The 20,420-nt window shown below is 47.4% G+C and overlaps 1 protein-coding gene across 1 annotated transcript; it reads right to left on the bottom strand.

Annotated features, from left to right (window-relative positions):
- Window positions 1-14,118: 14,118 nt before the first annotated feature.
- Window positions 14,119-15,614, bottom strand: LOC146204222 (uncharacterized). The gene is made up of 2 exons (XM_084586280.1): window positions 15,538-15,614; window positions 14,119-14,895 (listed from the first exon to the last, which is right to left on the bottom strand). The coding sequence occupies exons 1-2, from the start codon at window positions 15,598-15,600 to the stop codon at window positions 14,119-14,121; spliced, it is 840 nt and encodes a 279-aa protein (XP_084442406.1). The 5' UTR covers window positions 15,601-15,614.
- Between the last annotated feature and the right edge of the window lie 4,806 nt (window positions 15,615-20,420).

Genomic DNA, 20,420 nt, shown 5'->3' with positions numbered 1-20,420 from the left:
TGCCATGGCTCAAGACCGATTGAAGACATTTTAGGGGAGGTTTGGAATCACAGAACACAGCCCATTTTTGAGGAGCCTGTTCAAAGATATACTTTACAGCAGCATGAATCGCGGCCAGTTCTGCTCCAGTAGAGGTAGTCTTATGCGACGTCAGGTGGTAAATGTTTGCGTTTCTCGCAGGAACGACGACAGCGCATGCAGAACTAGTAGGGAATACCAAGCCATCTGTGTGACTACGGTCCCAATAGTCATTGTGTAGCACCAGAAGGGGCAATTGCTGAAGGGCTGGCGTTGATCATTTCGATTTCTTCGATATCCCCGGAGTAGCAAGGCGCACATATGGGAGCTGTAGACACAACAGTGGAGACGGAGGCCTTGCTGCCGGAGGGAACTGTTTTGGGATGAAAGACTGGTGCGTTGCTATGGTTTTTGCAAATGCAGAATGTGGTCTCTGCAGAGGCATCTGCGCAAGGTGATGCTGTGGAACCCTTAAAATATGTCGTACGTGCATTCCCAAAGCGTCTAGAGCAATATACGTTGAAAGCGAGTGGTCTTTGGTGAGTGCAATACTTCCCTGTGTTGATGCGCTCCGAGGCAGGACCAAGAATGCGCGAAGGGTTTGGCGCTGCACTGTCTGGAGGACACGCAAATAAGTTTTTCACATGTTTGAAAGTACGGGCGTACTGTACGATCATTTTTTATTCAGTGTGAAGGTGGCTCGACTCCAGCCTATTATACCCACCGTGGTGTTCCCCGGGGTAATGTGCTCAGCCCTACTTTGTTTATTCTAACACTCATCGCCTTCCCAAAAAACCTACCTTCCACCGTCCAGATATCAATGTACGCCAATGACATCGGAATTTGAGCCTCCTTTGTGATGCGTCTCCTGGTGCGTGCAAAGACTTCAACGGGCAGCAAAAATACCTTCGTCTTATCTTCAGAAGCAAGTTCTCAGCGTTTCACCAGAAAAGTGCGCGGTAGTGGCATTTACACGCAAATCTATGAATCAATATCCGGTATGCATCCACGGTCACAGCATTTCTTACTACAAACCTCATCGTTTCTTAGGGATTCTGAGAGACCGCAATTTATCATGGAGCCCGCTTTGCACCCTATTGAAAAAAAAAAAAAAGCTATCATCCATCGCTCACTCACGCCGCTTTCTTGGTGGAAAATCATGGGGCACCTCGGTACAGTCAATGCTCCAGTTGTACAAAGCACTAAAGGACCCTGGTTTAAATTCTCATTCAACCTTGTCATGTGACAGCTGCCATGTTGGAGGCTGGACACGAGGGCAGCAGTCCATAACACCTTCATGTCTGAAATCTATGTGACCTGCCAATAGCTACATGCCAGAAGCATGGTAATGATTTTTCGCTCACAACGCCCATCGCCACCTCTTACCCTTCTCATTTCGCTTATCACCTTTCACTTCTTCCTTCCTTCTTCCGCTCTTGCCCACCTCAAGGCATGCCCTGCTACTGCTATCGTGCTCCTCCAGACACCCCTGCAGTTCAGCCTAGAATGCTTGCAATATCCCGGATATTATCGTTCAGTTTAGTCATTAGGTGTAGGACGCGATAGCTTTAAGCGGTTCCTCAGTATAGCAACGCTGTCATTCACCGAACCGACCGAGACGTCTGTGCTCCGAATGATATTGCCGCGAAACCTTCAAAATTGTATTTGTTGTTTTTTAACAGCCGCCGGTGTGCGGCCTTATCAATCGGATTCTGGATCGCGTATCAGTTCTGTATTCTTTGTTTTGTTATTGCTCGATGTCACGAGACGCACCTTTATCAGTTTCGTTGTAGCGCAAAATGCACCGAGATCTGTCCCGAAGATTCCGGCCACTCGTGTGTCTACTATGTTCCAGCTCGTGCTGGTAGCAATTGCGACATTATCTAGATTGTTCTGAGCAGCCTTTAAATTGAGCGTTGACGAGTGTAATGAGCATTCTTTGTTCGACGATCGACGAGCACGTTTTTTGCTATCGCCGCCGCCGAATTTCTTAGTTCTTTTACGGGCGCAAGTCAACCCAATAAAGAGTTTCTTCAGTGCAATCACCGACTCTTCATTTGTGTCATCGACCTTGTCACCACGACGTGACATCTGATGGAGGTGCTGTCCTTGATCCTTCAAGCAAAGACCTCAGCCGTTTTCATTCGCCCTGGAAGACCAGCCTACAGGTCACCGAGCCAGCCGCCGACTCCAAGGCCAACAGCCCGAACACGGTCTGCTGCCGGACCCCATTCGATATCGGAAGGCATCGACGCTCACAATGGCCCAGCCTACAGCACCGGTTGTTTTCGTCCAACCCCATGAGCCCCCATGCTTCCATGGACGACCGGACGAAGATGCGGAAGACTGGATGGACCTTTTCGACCATGTGGCAGAATTCAACGGCTGGAACGATGCTAAAAAACTCAGGACTTGTCCGGAACCCACCGAAAACTGTGGACGAATTTGAAAGGGAAGCATCGACCATCGAGAAGACGTTGGACATCCGGATGCGCCACTACGAGCGACCACTTCAGCCGGACTACTCAAGCCACTACTCCAGCGCATCTGCAAGCGGAGAGAACCTTCGGGACCTCATCCGGGAGATCGTGCGAGAGTAGGTCCGCCTATTGCTGACATCCTCGCAACAACCCCAGGGGGCGACACTCGCGGACGTCGACCGTGAAGAAGTCCAGCAGGCGCTGGGTGTTCCTAAAGCGACGACTCCGACGGCTCCAGCGCATGAATCAGCAGCGATGAACTATGCAGCTGCATTATGTCGTCCTGCACTCCGACGCGACCTCCCAAGCCCTCGTTTCTACCATCCTGCTCCCGAAAACCGCCCCTTGGCCCCCGCCCGCCAAGTCTACCAACGATCTCCAAGCCCCAGGAAATGCGACGCCTCGAGGACATCTAACAACCGACCCCTCTGCTTCCATTGTGGTGAGACAGGACACATCCTCCGTCACTGCCCGTACAGGCGGATCGGCCTCCGTGGTTTCGCTCTCGACGCCCCACGACCCCGTCCTGGCAAGCGACCACAGGAAATCAACGCCTTCCTGCGCAGCGGAGCGCACTCGTCGCCGAGGCGTCTGTCACGCTAACCATCGCCGCACAATGCCCGATTTGCGTCGCCGGGCCGCAGCTACTTGCAGGGACGGTCTCCTAGCCCCCGTAGGGGAAACTAAAGGCCGCAACATTTGGAGGTGAGGTTGCTCAACGGCGAAAAGACGAAGATCCTCCGCCGCCGACGACCACTAACGACGACGCAGCCATTTCATTGCCGATCCACACGACGACATGACGACAACGCGACCAGAGTGCAAGACGACACCGCCGCCCAGTGAAATAACAAGGGTATGCCAAGGCCCACGTGCAATGCGAGGACACGAATAAGCGACCTTGAAGTTGATGTCGACGTTCGCAGAGTCACTGCCCTAGTAGACACCGGAGCTGATTATTCAGTCATCAGTGGACCGTTAGCCTCTCAGCTCAGGAAAGTTACCAGAGCTAGGGATGGCCCACTGATTCGCACCGCAGGTGGCAACCTGATTACTCCATCTGGACGATGCACTCAAAGTATAACCGAAAATGGGCGTACTTACCCCACCAGATTTGTGGTCTTGGAGCAGTGCTCCCGAGACTTGATTTTAGGCACGGACTTCCTAAATGAATATAGGGCTGTCACCGACCTCCGATCCAAGCTCATCAAGCTGTCTGCATTCAAAGCCATACCTGCTAAGACGACTTCGACGCAACACGTCGCTCTAAACGTCCTCGACGGAGAATTGACCGTGCCGCCCCGATCAAGCGTCGCAGTCAGCGTAGGTAGCGCAGACATCGAAACCGCTGAAGGCATCGTGGAAGGAAATATCCAATTGCTCTTGGAATGAGGTGTCGGCATCGCAAGAGGCATCGCGAAATTCCGGAGAGGACAAGCTCAAGTGCTGGTAACAAACTTCACCGAAGAATACCGGCATCTCAACAAGGGCACGACGATCGCTTTTCTCGATGAATTAGCGGACCTCGAAGACGTATTCGCCCTCCACGACCAACCACTGGAAGACGCACCGGACCAATTCCGTCAGCCCACATTTGACATCAACCCGGCATTGACCCACAGCAGGAAAGACCAGATTCGCAGTCTTCTTCGAAGCTACAGGGAGTGCTTCTCGTCATCATCGAAGGTACGACAAACACGACTGGCCAAGCACCGCATTATAACGGACGAACACGCCCGACCTCTGCGCCAAAGCCCTTATCGTGTATCGCCGCGATGAACGCCAGGCCATTCGCGATCAAGTGGAGGGAATGCTGTGTGATGACGTAATCCAGCCATCGAACAGCCCCTGGGCGGCACCAGTCGTTTTGGTGAACGCTTCGCTTCTGAGTTGATTACCGCCGCTTGAATAGCATAACTAAGAAGGATGTCTACCCGCTTCCCTGCATCGACGACACTCTCCACCGGCTCTGCAATGCAAGGTACTTCTCATCGACTCATCGATGGACCTGAAGAGCGGATATTGGCAAGTTGAGGTCGACGAAAGAGATCGCGAGAAGACCGCATTCATCACACCAGATTGCCTTTTTGAGTTCAAGGTGATGCCATTTGGCCTCTGCTCCGCACCAGCCACGTTTCAACGAGTAATGAGCACAGTCCTGGCAGGCTTGAAGTGGCAAATTTGTTTGGTATATTTGGACGACGTTGTCGTCTTCTCGTCGAACTTTGAAGACCACCTAAAACGACTGCAGACAGTGCTGGAAGCCATCAAGTCATTGGGACTAACGCTTAAAGCAGAGAAGTGCCACTTTGCCTACGAAGAACTGCGGTTCCTAGGTGACATCGTTAGTAAGGATGGTGTTCGCCCAGACCCGGAGAAAACAGCTGCAATCGCACAATTCCCACCGCCTGTCGACATGAAAGCTGTGCGCCGATTCGTTGGGTTGTACGCTTATTATCGACGATTTGTCAGAAACTTTTCGCGCATCGCCGAACCGTTGACGCAGCTTACAAAGGCTGACGTACCTTTTAAATGGGAAGCGCCGCTAGGGCAAGCCTTTGACGAACTTAAGCGGCGCCTGCAGTGCCCTCCTGTACTTGGCCACTTTGATGAAAACACCGAGACTGAAATTCACACCGACGCTGTGTGGGCCTAGGAGCCGTTCTCGTCTAGAAGAAGGCCGGACAGGAGAAAGTAATCGCGTACGCTAGCAGGTGCCTCACAAAACCCGAAGTCAATTACTCGACGACCGAGAAGGAGTGCTTGGCGATCATCTAGGCCACTTCTAAGTTTCGTCTATACCTATACGGCCAATCATTCAAGGTGGTAAGCGACCATCACGCACTCTGCTGGCTGGCTAATTTGAAAGATCTCTCCGGTCACCTTGCCAGATGGAGCCTACGTCTTCAAGAGTTTGACTTGACTGTAGTCTATAAGTCGGGCCGGAAGCATTCCGACGCAGACTGCTTATCACGCGCTCCCATCGACGCTCCTCCGAAGGACGATGACGACGATGTCTTTCTGGGACCAGTAAGCGCCAGCAGCTTTGCACAACAACAGCGATCAGATCTTCAGCTGAGAGACCTAGCAGATTACGTGGAAGGCAAGACCGCTTCTCCTCCTGCTGTGTTTAGGCGTCAGTTGTCGTCGTTCTCCTTAAGCAATGACGTTATCGTAAAGAAGAACTTCGCTCCCAACAAGACAGCGCAGCTTCTCGTCGTGCCTAAAAACCTCAGAAAGGAAATTCTTCATGCATTGCACGACGAGCCAACAGCAGGGCACCTCGGTTTTGCGCGCACGTTGCATCGAATCCAGGAGAAGTACTACTGGCCGCGACTGGCTACCGACGTTGCCCATTACGTAAAAACGTGCCGTGAGTGCCAGCGACGCAAGACGCCGCCGATCTGGCCAGCTGGGCTACTGAACCCGATACAGCCCCAACCCTGCCCTTTCAACAAAGTGGGATGGATCTTCTCGGCCCCTTTCCATCCATCTGCGGGTAACAAGTGGATCATCGTGGCCACCGACTACCTTACACGATACGCCGAAGCAAAATCACTGTCCAATGGTACTGCGGCAGAAGTCGCAAAGTTTTTTGTCGAACAAATTCCCTTGCGACACGGCGCCCCAGAAGTGCTCATCACGGACCGGGGAACGGCGTTTACGGCAGAGTTGACGCAAGCCATCCTGGAATACAGTCATACAAGCCATCGATGAACAACTGCGTGCCATCCCCAGACCAATGGCCTTACGGAGCGCCTGAACAAAACGATCGCGGACATGATCGCCATGTACGTCGACGCTGAACACAAGACCTGGGACGTCATCTTGCCGTACGTGATCTTCGCGTATAACACAGCAGTCCAGGAGACGACCAGAACACCCCCGTTCAAGCTTGTGTACGGCAGGGAGCCCACGACGACGCCCGACGCAATGCTGCCGCACGTAACCAACGAGGACAACCTTGACGTCGCCGCCTACCTGCAGCGTGCAGAGGAAGCCCGACGACTCGCACGGCTGCGTATTAAAGACCAACAGAGCACCGACAGCCGACGATACAACTTACGACGACGCCACGCAGATTACATCCCAGGAGACCAAGTGTGGGTTTAGACACCAATTCGCCGTCGCGGACTATGTGAAAAGTTGCTGCGTCGATACTTTGGGCCGTACAAAATCATTCGCATGGTCGGACCACTGGACTATGACCCAATGGAACGTCAGCATCACAACGGCGACGTTCACATCCGGAAATTGTACATGTTGTACGACTGAAGCCATATTACGCGCGTTAAGGAATTTGTGGTGTTTAAACTTTGTAGTGTTTACGTTTAAGTTGTTTTGTTTTGGAACATCGAGGCGATGTTTTTTTTTAAGGGGGGAGTAATGCCGTGAAACCTTGAAAACTGTATTTGTTGTTTTTGAACAGCCACCGGCGTGCGGCCTTATCACTCGGATTCTGGATCGCGTATCAGTTCTGTATTCTTTGTTTTGTTATTGCTCGATGTCACGAGACGCACCTTTATCAGTTTCGTTGTAGCGCAAAATGCACCGAGATCTGTGCCGAAGATTCCGTCCACTCGTGTGTCTTTCTACAATGTTCCAGCTTGTGCTGATAGCAATTGCGACGTTATCTAGATTGTTCTGAGCAGCCTTTAAATTGAGCGTTGACGAGTGTGACGGGCATTCTTTGTTCCACGATCGACGAGCACGTTTTTTGCTATCGCCACCGCCGAGTTGCTTAGTTCTTTTGCGGGCGCAAGTCGGCCCAATAAACAGGTAATTTCAGTAACATCAAGCCTGTGTCTTGTTTTGGTGTCAACGGCCTTGTCACCACTACGTGACAATCTTGCGTCTCGTGGGAGACCGACCGAGCATAATCTCGCCCTCTAGGTTTACTTGTTCCAACTGCTATAGGGCGTCTCCGTGGGCGCCGTATCGACAATTTTACGGAAGGGCGAAGGGCGTTGCCATATTGGGGAGCTGGGCTGCTTCCGTAAAATGGTCTATAGCTGCCCACTGGTAACGCTGACTGTGACATCACTTAAGCCAGGAACGGGTACCTAAGAGTTGCGCTCTAAAATGCGAAAGTCTGGCTGTACAATCAAACACAAGCAGGGCTACGTCTCCTGTCGTTACTTAAAAAGTGTTATGTAAGAAAAAATTGCTTAAATTAGTTCGTAGGGTTTAACTTCTCAATGCGACTTAGGCTATGAGGAACGCGGTAGTGGAAGGCTCCGAAAGTTTCGGCCCGCTTAATTTCTTTATTGTGCACTGATATCGCACAGCACACGTGCGCCTTGCGTTTGCCTCCATCGGAGAGCGATCTGCGCGGCCGGGAATAAGCCTGCATCCTTAGGATTAGCTTTAGAGCGCCGTAACCACTGAGACACAACGGCGGGGTGGTAAAACTTTGGATGACGCTTAAGCGCCCTAAAAAGTACAATTCGATACAATTTCTATCCAGAGAAAGTGATTAATTATCGGCGCTAATTTACTAAGTGTTGCTTTAATGCCGTGCTGCTTTCTGTGAGGTCAGAGAAGAAAGAAAAAAAAAGGAAAAGTATAAGGAAAAGTGTCGTTCATATGTGTAGAGGCAGCACACCTGGCTCACGATAGAAAGGACAGCAGTGCAATTCCGCTCTCGACCGGCTTTTCTCTTTTTCTATTCAGAGAAACTTCCTTTCTTTGGTCACAGGCACTACATAATTACAGTGGAATGACACTACAGCCTAGTAGGCTAGCTGTTTAGAGACGTCTTAACTGCCTTGCTGTACGTGTGATCTTCCCATGAAGAATTAGGGGGTTGTGACATCACGACCATCTCTACAAATCAGGGAATTTCATTACATCCGACAACGGTGTTTTGCTGTGACGACCACTTCAATGCTATACACTTGAAAAATCTACTGTCATGTAAGTCTGATAAAGGCCAAACGAGCAAATGTATCAATGTGCACCAAAAGGAGCACAAAAGTAAATGCGCAGTCACACAGATAGCCATAAGGCGCTGCACTGCTAGGAGTGTGTCGGTGACTCACCATACGGGTCACTTCATGAGAGCAGTGTTTCTCTTTACTACCACGACCAACTAACAAGAGAAATTGTGGAACCGTCGGAAGGCGTTGAGGGAAATAATTGAAACAAGAACATTCAAAAATGAAAATAAAACTAAAAATTAATAAAAAGTTCCAAAAAAGTAAGAAATAAGCAATAAAAGGTAGACAAAATAGGACGGCGCGCCTAGCGTCACAACAGCAGCTCTAAAACCGCTCATGCCATCACATTTGTCCTGTGCAGGTTCTGCAGTGCACATAGGTTTTTCGATGTGTTCATATCTGTTCAGGATTACAACTTCTGCGAGCCTGCCCCCACAGGCTGCTATATCGATAAGGCCCAGATATTCTGGACAAGCACATTTTTCCTCGCGAAGTCGTTTTTCGATGTAATTTTTCACATATTGTAAAATTTCAGACGAGCAGCCAATATACGTGCATGTCTCCCATCGGGATACTCGTAGCTTTTTGATATGGATGTTTAGGTATCATCCTAAATTTCCCCAATTTGCTTTCTACGGCAACAGATCTTAACAATTGGATGCAAGCGAAGGACAAACGTTTGACACAAATTTTTCTGCGCATTGCATCACCAGGTTGGAGTACCTCTTGAACATTTCGGCAATAATATCTCACAATATTGCATAGTGGCCTCGCAATTAAATTTCTAGAAAAGAAAGCGGGACATGCTTTCTTGCATTTCATACGAAAATGACTTTAGAATTTGCCCCCTGATTTGTCACCATCCCTTTCTCAGAGGGCTTTATTAGTCGCTTCCGGGAAGAAATGTCCCTTTATCGCCGAGAATCTTTTCTGCCGTAGCAGTAAACTGATCAGGCCCTACATCGAAGATTCGCAAATAGGTTCCACTATATTGTCATCCCATGGTTCACAGCCTTCGCAACGTTTGTAACACGTGGCTATCTTTACAGATAAGCAATTTTTCCAATGGTTCAGAGCCCTCGCAATCTTTGTAGCAGGTGGTTATCTTAAAATACGCAATTTTTGTACGTCACTACCATTCGTGTCCCATTTGACAGCAAACCTTTCTTGCCTTTACCACAGCACTTGTTTGTGACCTTGCAATGGTAGTATATGGGCCTAATTAGTTACCAGCTGCATTTAGTTGCAGAGGGTGATCTAGCTGATAATATATATTTTTTTAGTTATCCCGCGTAAGATTATAGTTACCATTTATCGTCCCTTGCGCAAAACACCTATATCTCATTATTTCGGACTTTAACTGACTGGAAGAATTGTCCGAATGATTGCGAGGTTCGAATAAATGAATGGTCCTCCCTGAAATGCCTAAAGATGAACTCAAGTATTGTTTTTTTTTTTGTGGTTGTTTTTTATGCGAAAGCGTTAAGCTTGCCGTTAAGGGCAAGTCTGATGCCGTACGAGCAGCGGCGTTGCTTTGTCAGGAGACTCGCGTCACGCGCGATGTCACGCATTCGATCTGAAATTAAAGTTTGGTTTGGTTTGTGGGGTTTAACATCCCGAAGCAACTTACGCTATGAGAGACGCCGTAGTGGAGGATTTGGGAAATTTCGACCACCTGGGGTTCTTTACCGTACACTGACATTGCACAGCACACGGGCGCCTTGCTTTTCGCCTTCATCGAAAAGCGGCCGCCGAGGCCGGGATTCGATCCCGCGCCCTTGGGAACAGTAGTCGAGCGCCGTAATCACTGCGCCACCCCGGCGGGGGAAATTAAAGTAATAAAAAACAAGAGTACAAATGCGAAATAAAAGCCGGCGTTTTTTCTCAATCATTTTTTTAAAACAGACTTTTACTAATAACTGCCATGTTTTAAGCGCGAGTTGAACCCACGATTTTTTGGTCGCTAGTCAGGGATGCTACCGGCTAAGCCACGTTAGGCACGTTGACTTGGTTGAGGTACGATAGGAGTGTGTGTGCGTGGGGGGGGGGGGGGGGGGGATGTGTGTATGGTGTTGCCTCAGTTGATGAAGCTTAGTAATGTGGCAATGCGCACAAAGAACAGTGATTGCTTGTTAAGACGAAGTAGCTTTCTTAGGGCGGACGCCCTTAACTTTTATTGAGAACGCGGACGTTGGTCGTCTGCTTGTCAGCTGAAAACTGAGCGGCAACTGCAAATTCCCTCAGGGCAGCCCAGTATATTACTTCGTGCACAACGTCGAGTCCGTCGACGATGAGTGTTCCAAGATGGTTTACATCAGCGATGCTCCCTTGACGACGTGATTCAGTAGCAGTGGACACTCCTCATAAGTGATGTCCTCTCTATAGATAAGGTTCCACCGCACAAACTTATAACACCGCGTGACGAGCTCGAAGTTTTGACGCACAAGAACAACGGAAGAAGCGCGGGCACGGAAGTGAGTGAAGTACTCGTCAGCGCCGAAATGTCCAAAGTTCTGAACAGGACCAGCGACATGCCAAATGACTTCTAAGCGGCGCTCAGCTGTTTTCGGTTCGCTGGCCACAGGCACCGCTTCGCGATTTAGGTTCTTCTTTTCATTCTATACTTTCTTTGTGGTTCTAGTCTTTTCTTTTTTTTTTTTTTTTGTGAGTTACTGCTGTGTTTTTGTTAGAGTCTTTTTCAACGATCAGGTTGTTTTTAAAGGTATTGCGCTTGCACACTGTAATGATTTGGCCGTCTCACTTAGTTTCGATATGGTACCGCTTTATTATTATTATTATTTTTTTTTTTGCCTTTCTGTCGGTCGTGGATTATGTTGTCTGTTTTTCAACAAAACTGAAAGTTCACGCTAGTGTGTGTCATCTTCTGTTTCTTTTTTTTTCTGTCTTTTTTACGCGCCCTTTCATGCGTGCCAGTCTTCGCAAAGCAGCTAAACAAAGGTGCTGCGGCCTGGCGCGAAGCTCAGCGAGCGGCCGAATTTCAGTGGCGACACTCTCCGGTTGACGTCACGTCAGCTTTCTGCGCATGTGAGAAATTCGCGGGTGGGACTACACCGCGCAAATCACGTTTTAGGAGAGCTACTTAAGCTACTGTTCGCTGCCGCGGATACAAGTAAACTGCTGCCTCCAGGGGGAAATAGTCCAAACTGTTAGCCCAGCTGCATCCGAATCAAATGTGTTCGGTTCGTTTAAGCTCTAAACGCCTATGTTTGCGGTCAACTGATGTTAAAAAGAACCAAGAACGTTTTTCCCATAACACGGGGAAACCGCGGAGTATGACTTTTATTTCTAGCTAACGGAGAGATTGCGCTGGACCGTTTTTCGCCTCGTGGAAGCTATTAATAAATGCTTGCGCAACATGCAATAAAAAAAAAAAAAAAGTTCTATGAGCAGGCACCATGTAAAAACCTCGTCATTCTGCCACTGGACTGAAGAAGGAAGAGCAGCATGGACGTTTTTCACTTCTTTCCAGACGAACCACGTGTCATTTATCAATAGCGTATCGTGAGCAAGGGACACCTTTCTTGAGCTCTTTCTGTACTGGCGCTTTCGCAAATCAGCCTTCGCTTGCACAGCTTGGACTTTCTATAATCATTTTATTTTTATTTATTTATTTATTTATTTATTTATTTATTTATTTATTTATTTATTTATTTATTTATTTATTTATTTATTTATTTATTTATTTATTTATTTATTTATTTATTTATTTATTTATTTATTTATTTATTTATTTATTTATTTATTTATTTAAGTGAAAAACGTCCATGCTGCTCTTCCTTCTTCAGTCGAGTGGCAGAATGACGACGTTTTTACATGGTGCCTGCTCATATAACTTTTTTTTTTTGTTGCATGTGCCACAAGCATTTATTAATAGCTTCTGCAGAGCGAAAAACGCTCAAGCGCAATCTCTCCGTTAGCTATAACGTTATATGAAGATATAACGAGCGTTATTGCAAATTGCACTAATAGATAAGCCTAAGAGTGTTATCGTTATTCGCCTCCATCAAAACGCCGCAGCCATGGATGAATCGAACCCACAAACATGCGCTAGAAGCTGGTTATTTCAGGAAAACTGAAATTGTCCCAAGTTTATTCATGCTCGAGCCGTGGAAGTATAGTAAGAAAACTAGTGAGCGCGTTTTCTAGACATGCTGCTGAGTTCAGGCAAGTGTCTCTGTAAGCCTACTATGAGGCTTTCGGAATAACGGATGTCGGTAAAAGCGGGAAAAAATCCACGGTAGAAAATAGTAAAAGTCATCTGGAGAACCGAAAAATGCTGCAGAGAACGCATGCAGTGAAGTGTTGCCACGGACATTGTCCGTTTATTACAGAGATGTAAAGAAATTTTCGGCGCTTAACTGCTTGTAAACAATTAATTATAAGCCTGAGAAGATAGATTATGCGGCGGCGTGCACCATGACCTTATTTCAAATGGGAATAATAATACGATCAATCAATTCCAAGTTCTGCATAAATGAACTAATTTTAGGACGCTGAGTCTGGGAATACAACCATTTTCTTAATCGATACAGCTACTACGAACCATAATTTAGATGTATCCAACCCTGTGCCTCAAGTTACCCAATAAATATGAACATTTGCTAGAATAATAGCCATCAGACACAATAATATAATAAAAAATAAGGGGTATTTATGATAGCAGTTAATTTCTTTTTACATCCACTACCACTTTTCGGAATTGAATAACGGCTCGAGGGCAACTCTATCGGACCTTGTCCTTGATTATAAACCGCTAGACATCTTTAGGACTTATTTCTGTTTCAAATTCACAACTTTTTGGCTTCATTCCAAATCGCTCCGAATACGGAGCAAAGAAGATTTATTATAGATTTTTGTTAGTTCAAAGAGTTAATGCACCTGCATGACAGTGAAGCATGGAAATCTCTACCGCAGTTTTAAATTTACTGCTCAATCATAGTGTTAGCCTTGCGCAAAGAATCACATTTTTCCTGACGTCTGATGGCATCTTATAGAACAAACTTAATGATGTTCAAAACAGCGGCTCGTCATACAGCTATTCTACACTCTCTTGTTGTTATGCAGTGTATTCACACACGTAATTCTCATTATTGACTTGAACAAGGATGAATGAACCATTTGTGGCATCCTAAACTGTCCTACAAAATTGTTTTTTTTTTTTTGTTCCACTTGAATGTTCTACTTTCTTTACCGGTCTGCTCTTTCTTCACAATAGCGGGGATGGTATCTCGGTAAGAAAATGTGGACGACACAAGTATAAACAAAGGGAATTCATTCAGGTTCAGCTCATTATCTATTTTCGTCGTTTTATTTTCTTTGAAGAGAGCTATATATTCCCAACTTGATTCAGATCCTTCGATTTCCTTTTGTAGCTTTATTCGTGGAGCACGAGGTTTCTGGTACCGTTTCGGTTCATTTCCTTGATTCTTAACCAAATGAAGCACATCCAAGATCAAATCTAGACGTAATGGGGCTGAAAACTGTCTTTTTTGTGACAGGAGATCACCATGTTTTATTTCGCGACTAGTCATGCCATGGTCAAGATGAGGGGGTGACATTTACACAAATGTAGCAAGTGCAATGTGGACATTAGCACAACGCGTACAGGACAAGCCCATCACGCACGCATCAGCTACGCCAGTGCACGGTCCACGCTGTCTTCAGCGGCGACGACGCCGGCCGTAGCCCTTCTTGACACCAACAGGTCCATAGCCATAGCTACCAACTCCAGTTCCGAGCCCTCCGAGGCCAACTCCAACACCTCCGACGCCTCCAAGTCCACCAAGACCTCCAAGCCCTCCGGCAAGACCACCTACAACACCAGGTCCAAAGCCACCTCCAAAGCCTACGAGGCCAAGGCCATCACCCAGAGCAAGGCCTCCCAAGCCTGGAGCCCCGACACCACCCAGGGCAGCAGCTCCAAGGACGCCGGCAGAGTAGGTGACCACGGGTCTGATGGTATGCGTCACAGAAGCCACTGGTTGCCTAACGTAACTGACCACGGGCTTGGTGACATAGCCAACGCGCACCACGGGTTGCTTCACGTACGACACTGTTGCCACGGGCTTCGCGACAGCGACGGGTGCAGCAACGCCCACAGGCGCTGCCACGGCAACAGGCGCAGCCACGGGAGCTGCTACTGGCGCAGCCAGCAGGGGCCCGGCGCCGACGGCAAGCCCTGGCCCGAAACCACCGAGGCCGACGCCTCCGACACCGAGGCCTCCAAGCCCGACGCCTCCAAGACCAACGCCCCCCAACCCGACGCCTCCTAGGCCGGGACCTCCCAGCCCCAGTCCGCCGTAGCCAAGACCAGCGCCGCCGTAACCAAGGCCAGCGCCGCCGAAGCCAGCGGCGCCGAGGCCAGGTCCGTAGCCGTAGCCGAGGCCTCCTACGTCACCGGAGTAGGCGCACGCCACAAGCGTCGAGAGTAGCAAAAGCTGCATAACGCAAGGGCCGCCAAATATAACTGCGCTCAGAGTAATGCTGAAAAGCGTGTCAAAGGAGCCGCTTATACAGCCTTGCAGCGCCATGGCTCACCAGAGTTTGAGCGCAGTTTAAACATTACGCAACTACTACTACAACACAAGATAGCCGAAAACATCACAGGTACGATTTGTGTTTTAAAGATAGAGTTATTCCTACCCGACAAACACTGGAAGCGCACTAGACAGCGAGCTTGTTTAGTAAATATAGCTAGAAAAAAGATGCAGGTGGGCCGTCATGCACTCCTTGAAAGCGCATCTGAGTGTACGCCGACGAGACCAGCAAGCAATTCTCTTGTTGTCGCAAGTTATGATCACTAGCTCTCCTCTCGAGGTATCGCTCACAAAAAAAATATAATATTCTCAACAAACACTATGAATTCTTGATAAGCGATAGCGCAAGAGTAAAGCGGTTCATTCTATTTAAGTTAACCACGTAACCGTAGATACATCCGCACTGGTGGTCAACGCCACTGCGAATGCACCACACCTGGAGTTGCACCATCTGCGAACATAAAAGCGGTATTCCAGTGCGGCACTAAAAACGTTGCATCATGTGCCTGTCCTACAGCAAAGCGCATATATATGTATACTTACGAGAGTATACATGGCTGCTCCAGTCTGTCCTTGGCAAGCGTTATGAGAATAGTGCCGTACCATCGACTTGTTCGCATCTTTTATACCGTCGATTCAAAGACGTCCCACGAAAGTCGGTGCCTCCCATTCCGTGCAGATGAAGTGGACGGTCGAGGAGAGGGGATCTTCGGATGAGCCCGGCCCACGCTGTATGGAGCCAATGGTTTCAACTTTAAGTTGAGCACGTACGATGTCCGCTCCTTTGCAACCCCCGCCGGCGAGGACGAGGATGCAAGCGCGCCACTTCTATATCCGTTCTCATCTCGCGACAACAGGGTCTTTTTCCCGCCAACTATTCTGTGTCGGAGGCCCCTAATGCCGGTTCTTTCCGCTCTTCCGTCGCGGATCCCTTTGATACCTTTCTACAGGGGACTGTTGATTTCAAACCCTCTCAGGTATGCAACGGGCGTTTCCTCGGTGCGCGTTTCCTGCTGCGAGGAGTTGTTTAGAACGATAGCGAATGCCACATTCAATTACTTCGCGCTCGTAATGCGCGCTCTCCGCGCTCTCGGGAATTTCTCGCTTCTTCCTATATATACTGGGAAAGTGATACCAGCCTTCTCCCGGTTCCGCAGTGTGGTCTCGCTGGAAGGTAACGTCGCTGCTGGTGAGCTGGAAGTTCGGGCAAGCTGCTCTTGGCGAACACGGATGTTACACTGCGAGGCGGCTGAGGAAGCGAGGTGGCATGCCGCGCGAGCGTCGCCCCCGCCGCTCGCAACTCCGCACGAAATGGCAAAACGGGCGAGCAGGTGTTCGATAAGCGTCGTGTTTGGTTTTGATAACTACGAAGTTCAGTGTCAAAGCCCAAGGTGACGAATAAACTGCGTCCATTATCCGGCATCAGACTGCGTTGCTGTACAGTATGAACAGAGGGTCGTGACGGTCAGTTCCAAGGAAGTCAACGAGGGCGAATTTGTACTGTCTTCCTTTTGTTGGTGTGGATATTTGTAGGCAGAGCAATGGGCCTGTATCAATGGCCTCCGAGGAAAGCGGCCTTGGCTGGTACCAAAAAGGACCGCGCCGCTTTTATCTCATTCAAGTGGGCACAAACTCTCGCTTCGCTTGGCCGCATAGCACTTGCTGATAACGCGCGTTCAGTAGCAGGAAGGCGGCACGATAATTAGGCATTAACCTTTTGTTCCCAAACAAAGGTTTCATTTGGTATATTTGATCGATTTCATAATTATTTTCTTATTACTGCACCTGACTATTCGTGGTTCAAGGAGAAGTATTTCTACTCAGCTCACTGTTTCTTGCGAACGGCTTTCATTGGAGGTTAGCTTTACATGTCTTTCAATAAGCTTTATCCTTTGCCATAACGCCTGCACCTCTGGCATATGGATCTGGGTAGCTGGTAACTAAAGGATAAAGTTAGTGCAGAGACAAGTTCAAAGTAAAATACGACCCACGTAACACAACTAACTAATCCTCATTTGAAGGAATCAGCAAACTGTTCAGAGGGCAAAAGAATGAAGCAAGCTGTGCTCTTTTGTTAGGCTCTTTTTTATTTCACTTATACGTCCTTTATAACAGAACTTTGTTTGACCGAGAGTAAACTATATAAAACTAAAAAGTAACACATTAATCAGCCGACAACCTGGGAAGTTTGTTTTACTTAAGGCTAGCGTCACAGGATTATATTTAAGAAGTTTATATTGGACTGAATACGTATTTCTTAGGTGTTTTCTAACAATATTGCGAGTAATGCTGCCTAATTATTTATTCATATATTATTGCACAAAGATCATCATTTTTCAGAGACTAAATTTAAGTGCCAGTGATATCGCAAACATGAAAGATTTCTGAGCGTTAAACAAGAAAGGGCCGGAAAATTGGTAGTTTGAAATTATATTGCGACGCTGACATTTTTATAATTTAATTCCACAAAAATATCAAGAAGGAATATCGCTTCACCGTCACTGTAGTATGCGTCTCAAGTAAGGATGCACTTGAATAATATCGTGAGCTCATTTTAAAAAAAAAATGAAACCGAATATTGTTTTAATCCATCCAGTTTTTTATTATTAGTTTTTTACTTTTCATTTTCGAAGCGATATTCCCGTTCTATGATCTGCTCAAGCAATTACCCTAAGTTTCTTTGCCTAAGCTTGCTTAGTTCAAGCAGTCACAAGTATTTTATATCACATAAATGGCGGACGAAGAGCTGGGGACTGATTAAACATAAAAATATTGAAATCATGAGTTCGATATACCGAAAATTTCTGAAAATCAGGTCAGGTTAGGTCTCTCTTGGGGTGTCGATAAGCGTGGAGTGCGCCGCAACTTTCGGCTGCCGGCAACAAGAAGCACAACAAAGGCGGAACCCAGGAAATTGCCCACCTCAGGGGAACGAAGACGACAAATAATCGCCGACTCAACTTATTTCAAGTTTTGGCTCAGTCCAGGCGGAAAGACCTTCTTTAAAACGACACCGCGCAGCTTCACTTTAGTGCATTCGGAAAGCGGAAGTGAGGATAAGATGTTCGGTTTTCGCAGCCAGAGTGTGGCTGCGCGACGCCTCCGCGGCTACTCTGCCCGCGATGCGAATCGGCTACGCGGCTGAAGAGGCTGGTCACATACCGGTGTGCCTCGCAAGCAAGCACTGCACCGCCTGCAGCATCTTCCCCATCCGGTACGTGCAGCAATGCTGAAGCAGCGCCACCGATGGGGCCGCTATCCTCGCGTCAAGACGCTACGACGCGCAGGACGCTATAGGTAGCCCGATTCGTGACCACTACTAGCCTGTTCGTGCTGCGTTGCCGTGATACAGTCACCACAGGAAATTCGGCTGAGGTGAGAGACGCGCCAGCGAGTGATATCTCTAAGCAACCTCTTTCGGAAGCAGCACATACGTTCGCAACCCGTTCTCGTCTGACAAGACACCTCTGAAGTTTCTTTTTCTATACTTGAAATGCAGGCAATCTTTGCTCCCCTTAGAACGGGGACACTGTTGTTGAGACACTTTATAGGGCGAGAGCAAGGCAAGGAAACGAAAGGAACCATCAGTATTGTTAATATAGAAAACAACAAATAACGGAGAACAAATGGATTTCGTTTCTCTCTAAAAGCTATGACGTCGCTGCATCCCGAAAGACAGAATTGAGAGGAATATATACTTGTTTCCATTTCGCTATATTCTGTCGTTAGTTGCATGCCAAAACAAGGTCTATATTCCACTTTATTTATATAACTGGCCAAGTATAATTCAACTGTGCAATTTCGCCCACTTTGATAAATCAGAGCGTTTGTCGCAACTGGCACAGTGTTGCTCATTAAATAACGAAAGGATATCGTGGTTTCACCTTCAGAAACAGGGAAGGTATGTTATTATTTCTGCCCCTCCAAATTGAACAATCTGTAGAAGCCACAAGGTACACCTTAACTCAGCCAGCTTCAAAATATTTTACTGCATTTCAGCGTACAGCAGATGTTTACGTCAGGAAATGTTGCCTTTCATAGCAGGCAGGAAAATGGGATAATAAAATTGAGGCACCACAGTTTTCTCTAAGCCGATAATGAACGTTGTTAAATACATGACAAGAAAACGTTCCACATAATTCGCTTTGTGAACCAAGATTGGTAGGTTTACAAAGCCTTCCAACTGCAGTAAAAATCTCCACTTGCTTCCATTTACACTTGCGAAGAAGCGCTGATCGAGTGCAACGCTGCAATTCGCGCTGAGCACAGACAAGTAAGAATGGAATGCCTGACGACGGACTGCTGATCGAGGCGTAGGCGTGCTCTGTCGCTTTCTGTCGTTCAACCAGATAGGGAAACGATTAGCAGCAGAGACACACTGGTTGCTCCCTTTTGGCAGGGCAGGAAAAATCGTGGCCATATATAAAATAAATGCTTGTAGCAGGTGAAATCCTTCAGATATTACCGCTATAAGACGCTAAACTACGCAGGTTTTTTTCCAAGAGTCGTTACTACCAGGACATATTGCATATCGCATGAGGATTTCGGCGTCCCTATACTTAGGCGAGAATCAACGATATCCCTCAAGCCTCTTGAACCCTAAGGTTCCTAACTCAGAAGCGCCCTCGCATTTGCGTGACCGAAATGATTTTAGGGCATTCAGTTAAAAGCCTTAACCATTTGCCATCAAAACTGCATTAGAATTCATGAAACCAAAATCACAATTTCGTGGGGGAGTAAGCTAAAATCATATAATCCAACAGCTATCAGAAACGAGGTTGCTTTTCAGCACTGTTGAACGCACTCAGTCATTGGGCGTTAGAATTCCTAAGAAAATAAACTTTATTTTCTGTTATTTTGTTCTCGAAGGTGCCATCCTTAGTCCAGAAGTGCGAGTTTTCAGGACCAGCTTGGCGAACTCCACATTATAGAAAAAATTAAATCAGAATTATTTATACTACGTGCAAATTCGGCAAATATTATTGCGCTAACCCCCGCAATATCATTGCTACTTGTCATACTGAGCGACTGAGCCTTTTCATAAGCGCACGTGTTGTTTTCGTAGCTGTTATTGGGGCAGCTGTCACCCCCTTACCTTCTTGGGGCAACAAGCATCCTCAGCCACTTAAACCTCTTAAAGCCTAAATCATGCACCGTCACTCAAAACAAGTGCAAAACATGTCTTTAACAGTGAATTTTAGAAAACAAAAACATTAAATGCAGTGAGTCTGCACAATCAGCAAGTTTGCGATAAACGAGAAATTAATTTGTAGCATTTGTTTTACAAAAAAGAACGCTTCTGAAATCTTGTAACTCAATGTGCAGTTTTCAAACTTCACGATATTGGCCACAAAATTAGGTCACAGCATTGCACCACAAATCTAGCCTTATTCTTCTGGTCACAATTTCAACCTAGGAATAGAAAT

This window comes from Amblyomma maculatum, chromosome 1 (assembly GCF_055883805.1).
Source record: "Amblyomma maculatum isolate TAMU_Amacu chromosome 1, ASM5588380v1, whole genome shotgun sequence".
Lineage (NCBI taxonomy): Eukaryota > Metazoa > Arthropoda > Arachnida > Ixodida > Ixodidae > Amblyomma > Amblyomma maculatum.
The sequence above is the reverse complement of the archived record's forward strand: the minus strand, read 5'-3'. Positions and strand labels throughout refer to the sequence as shown.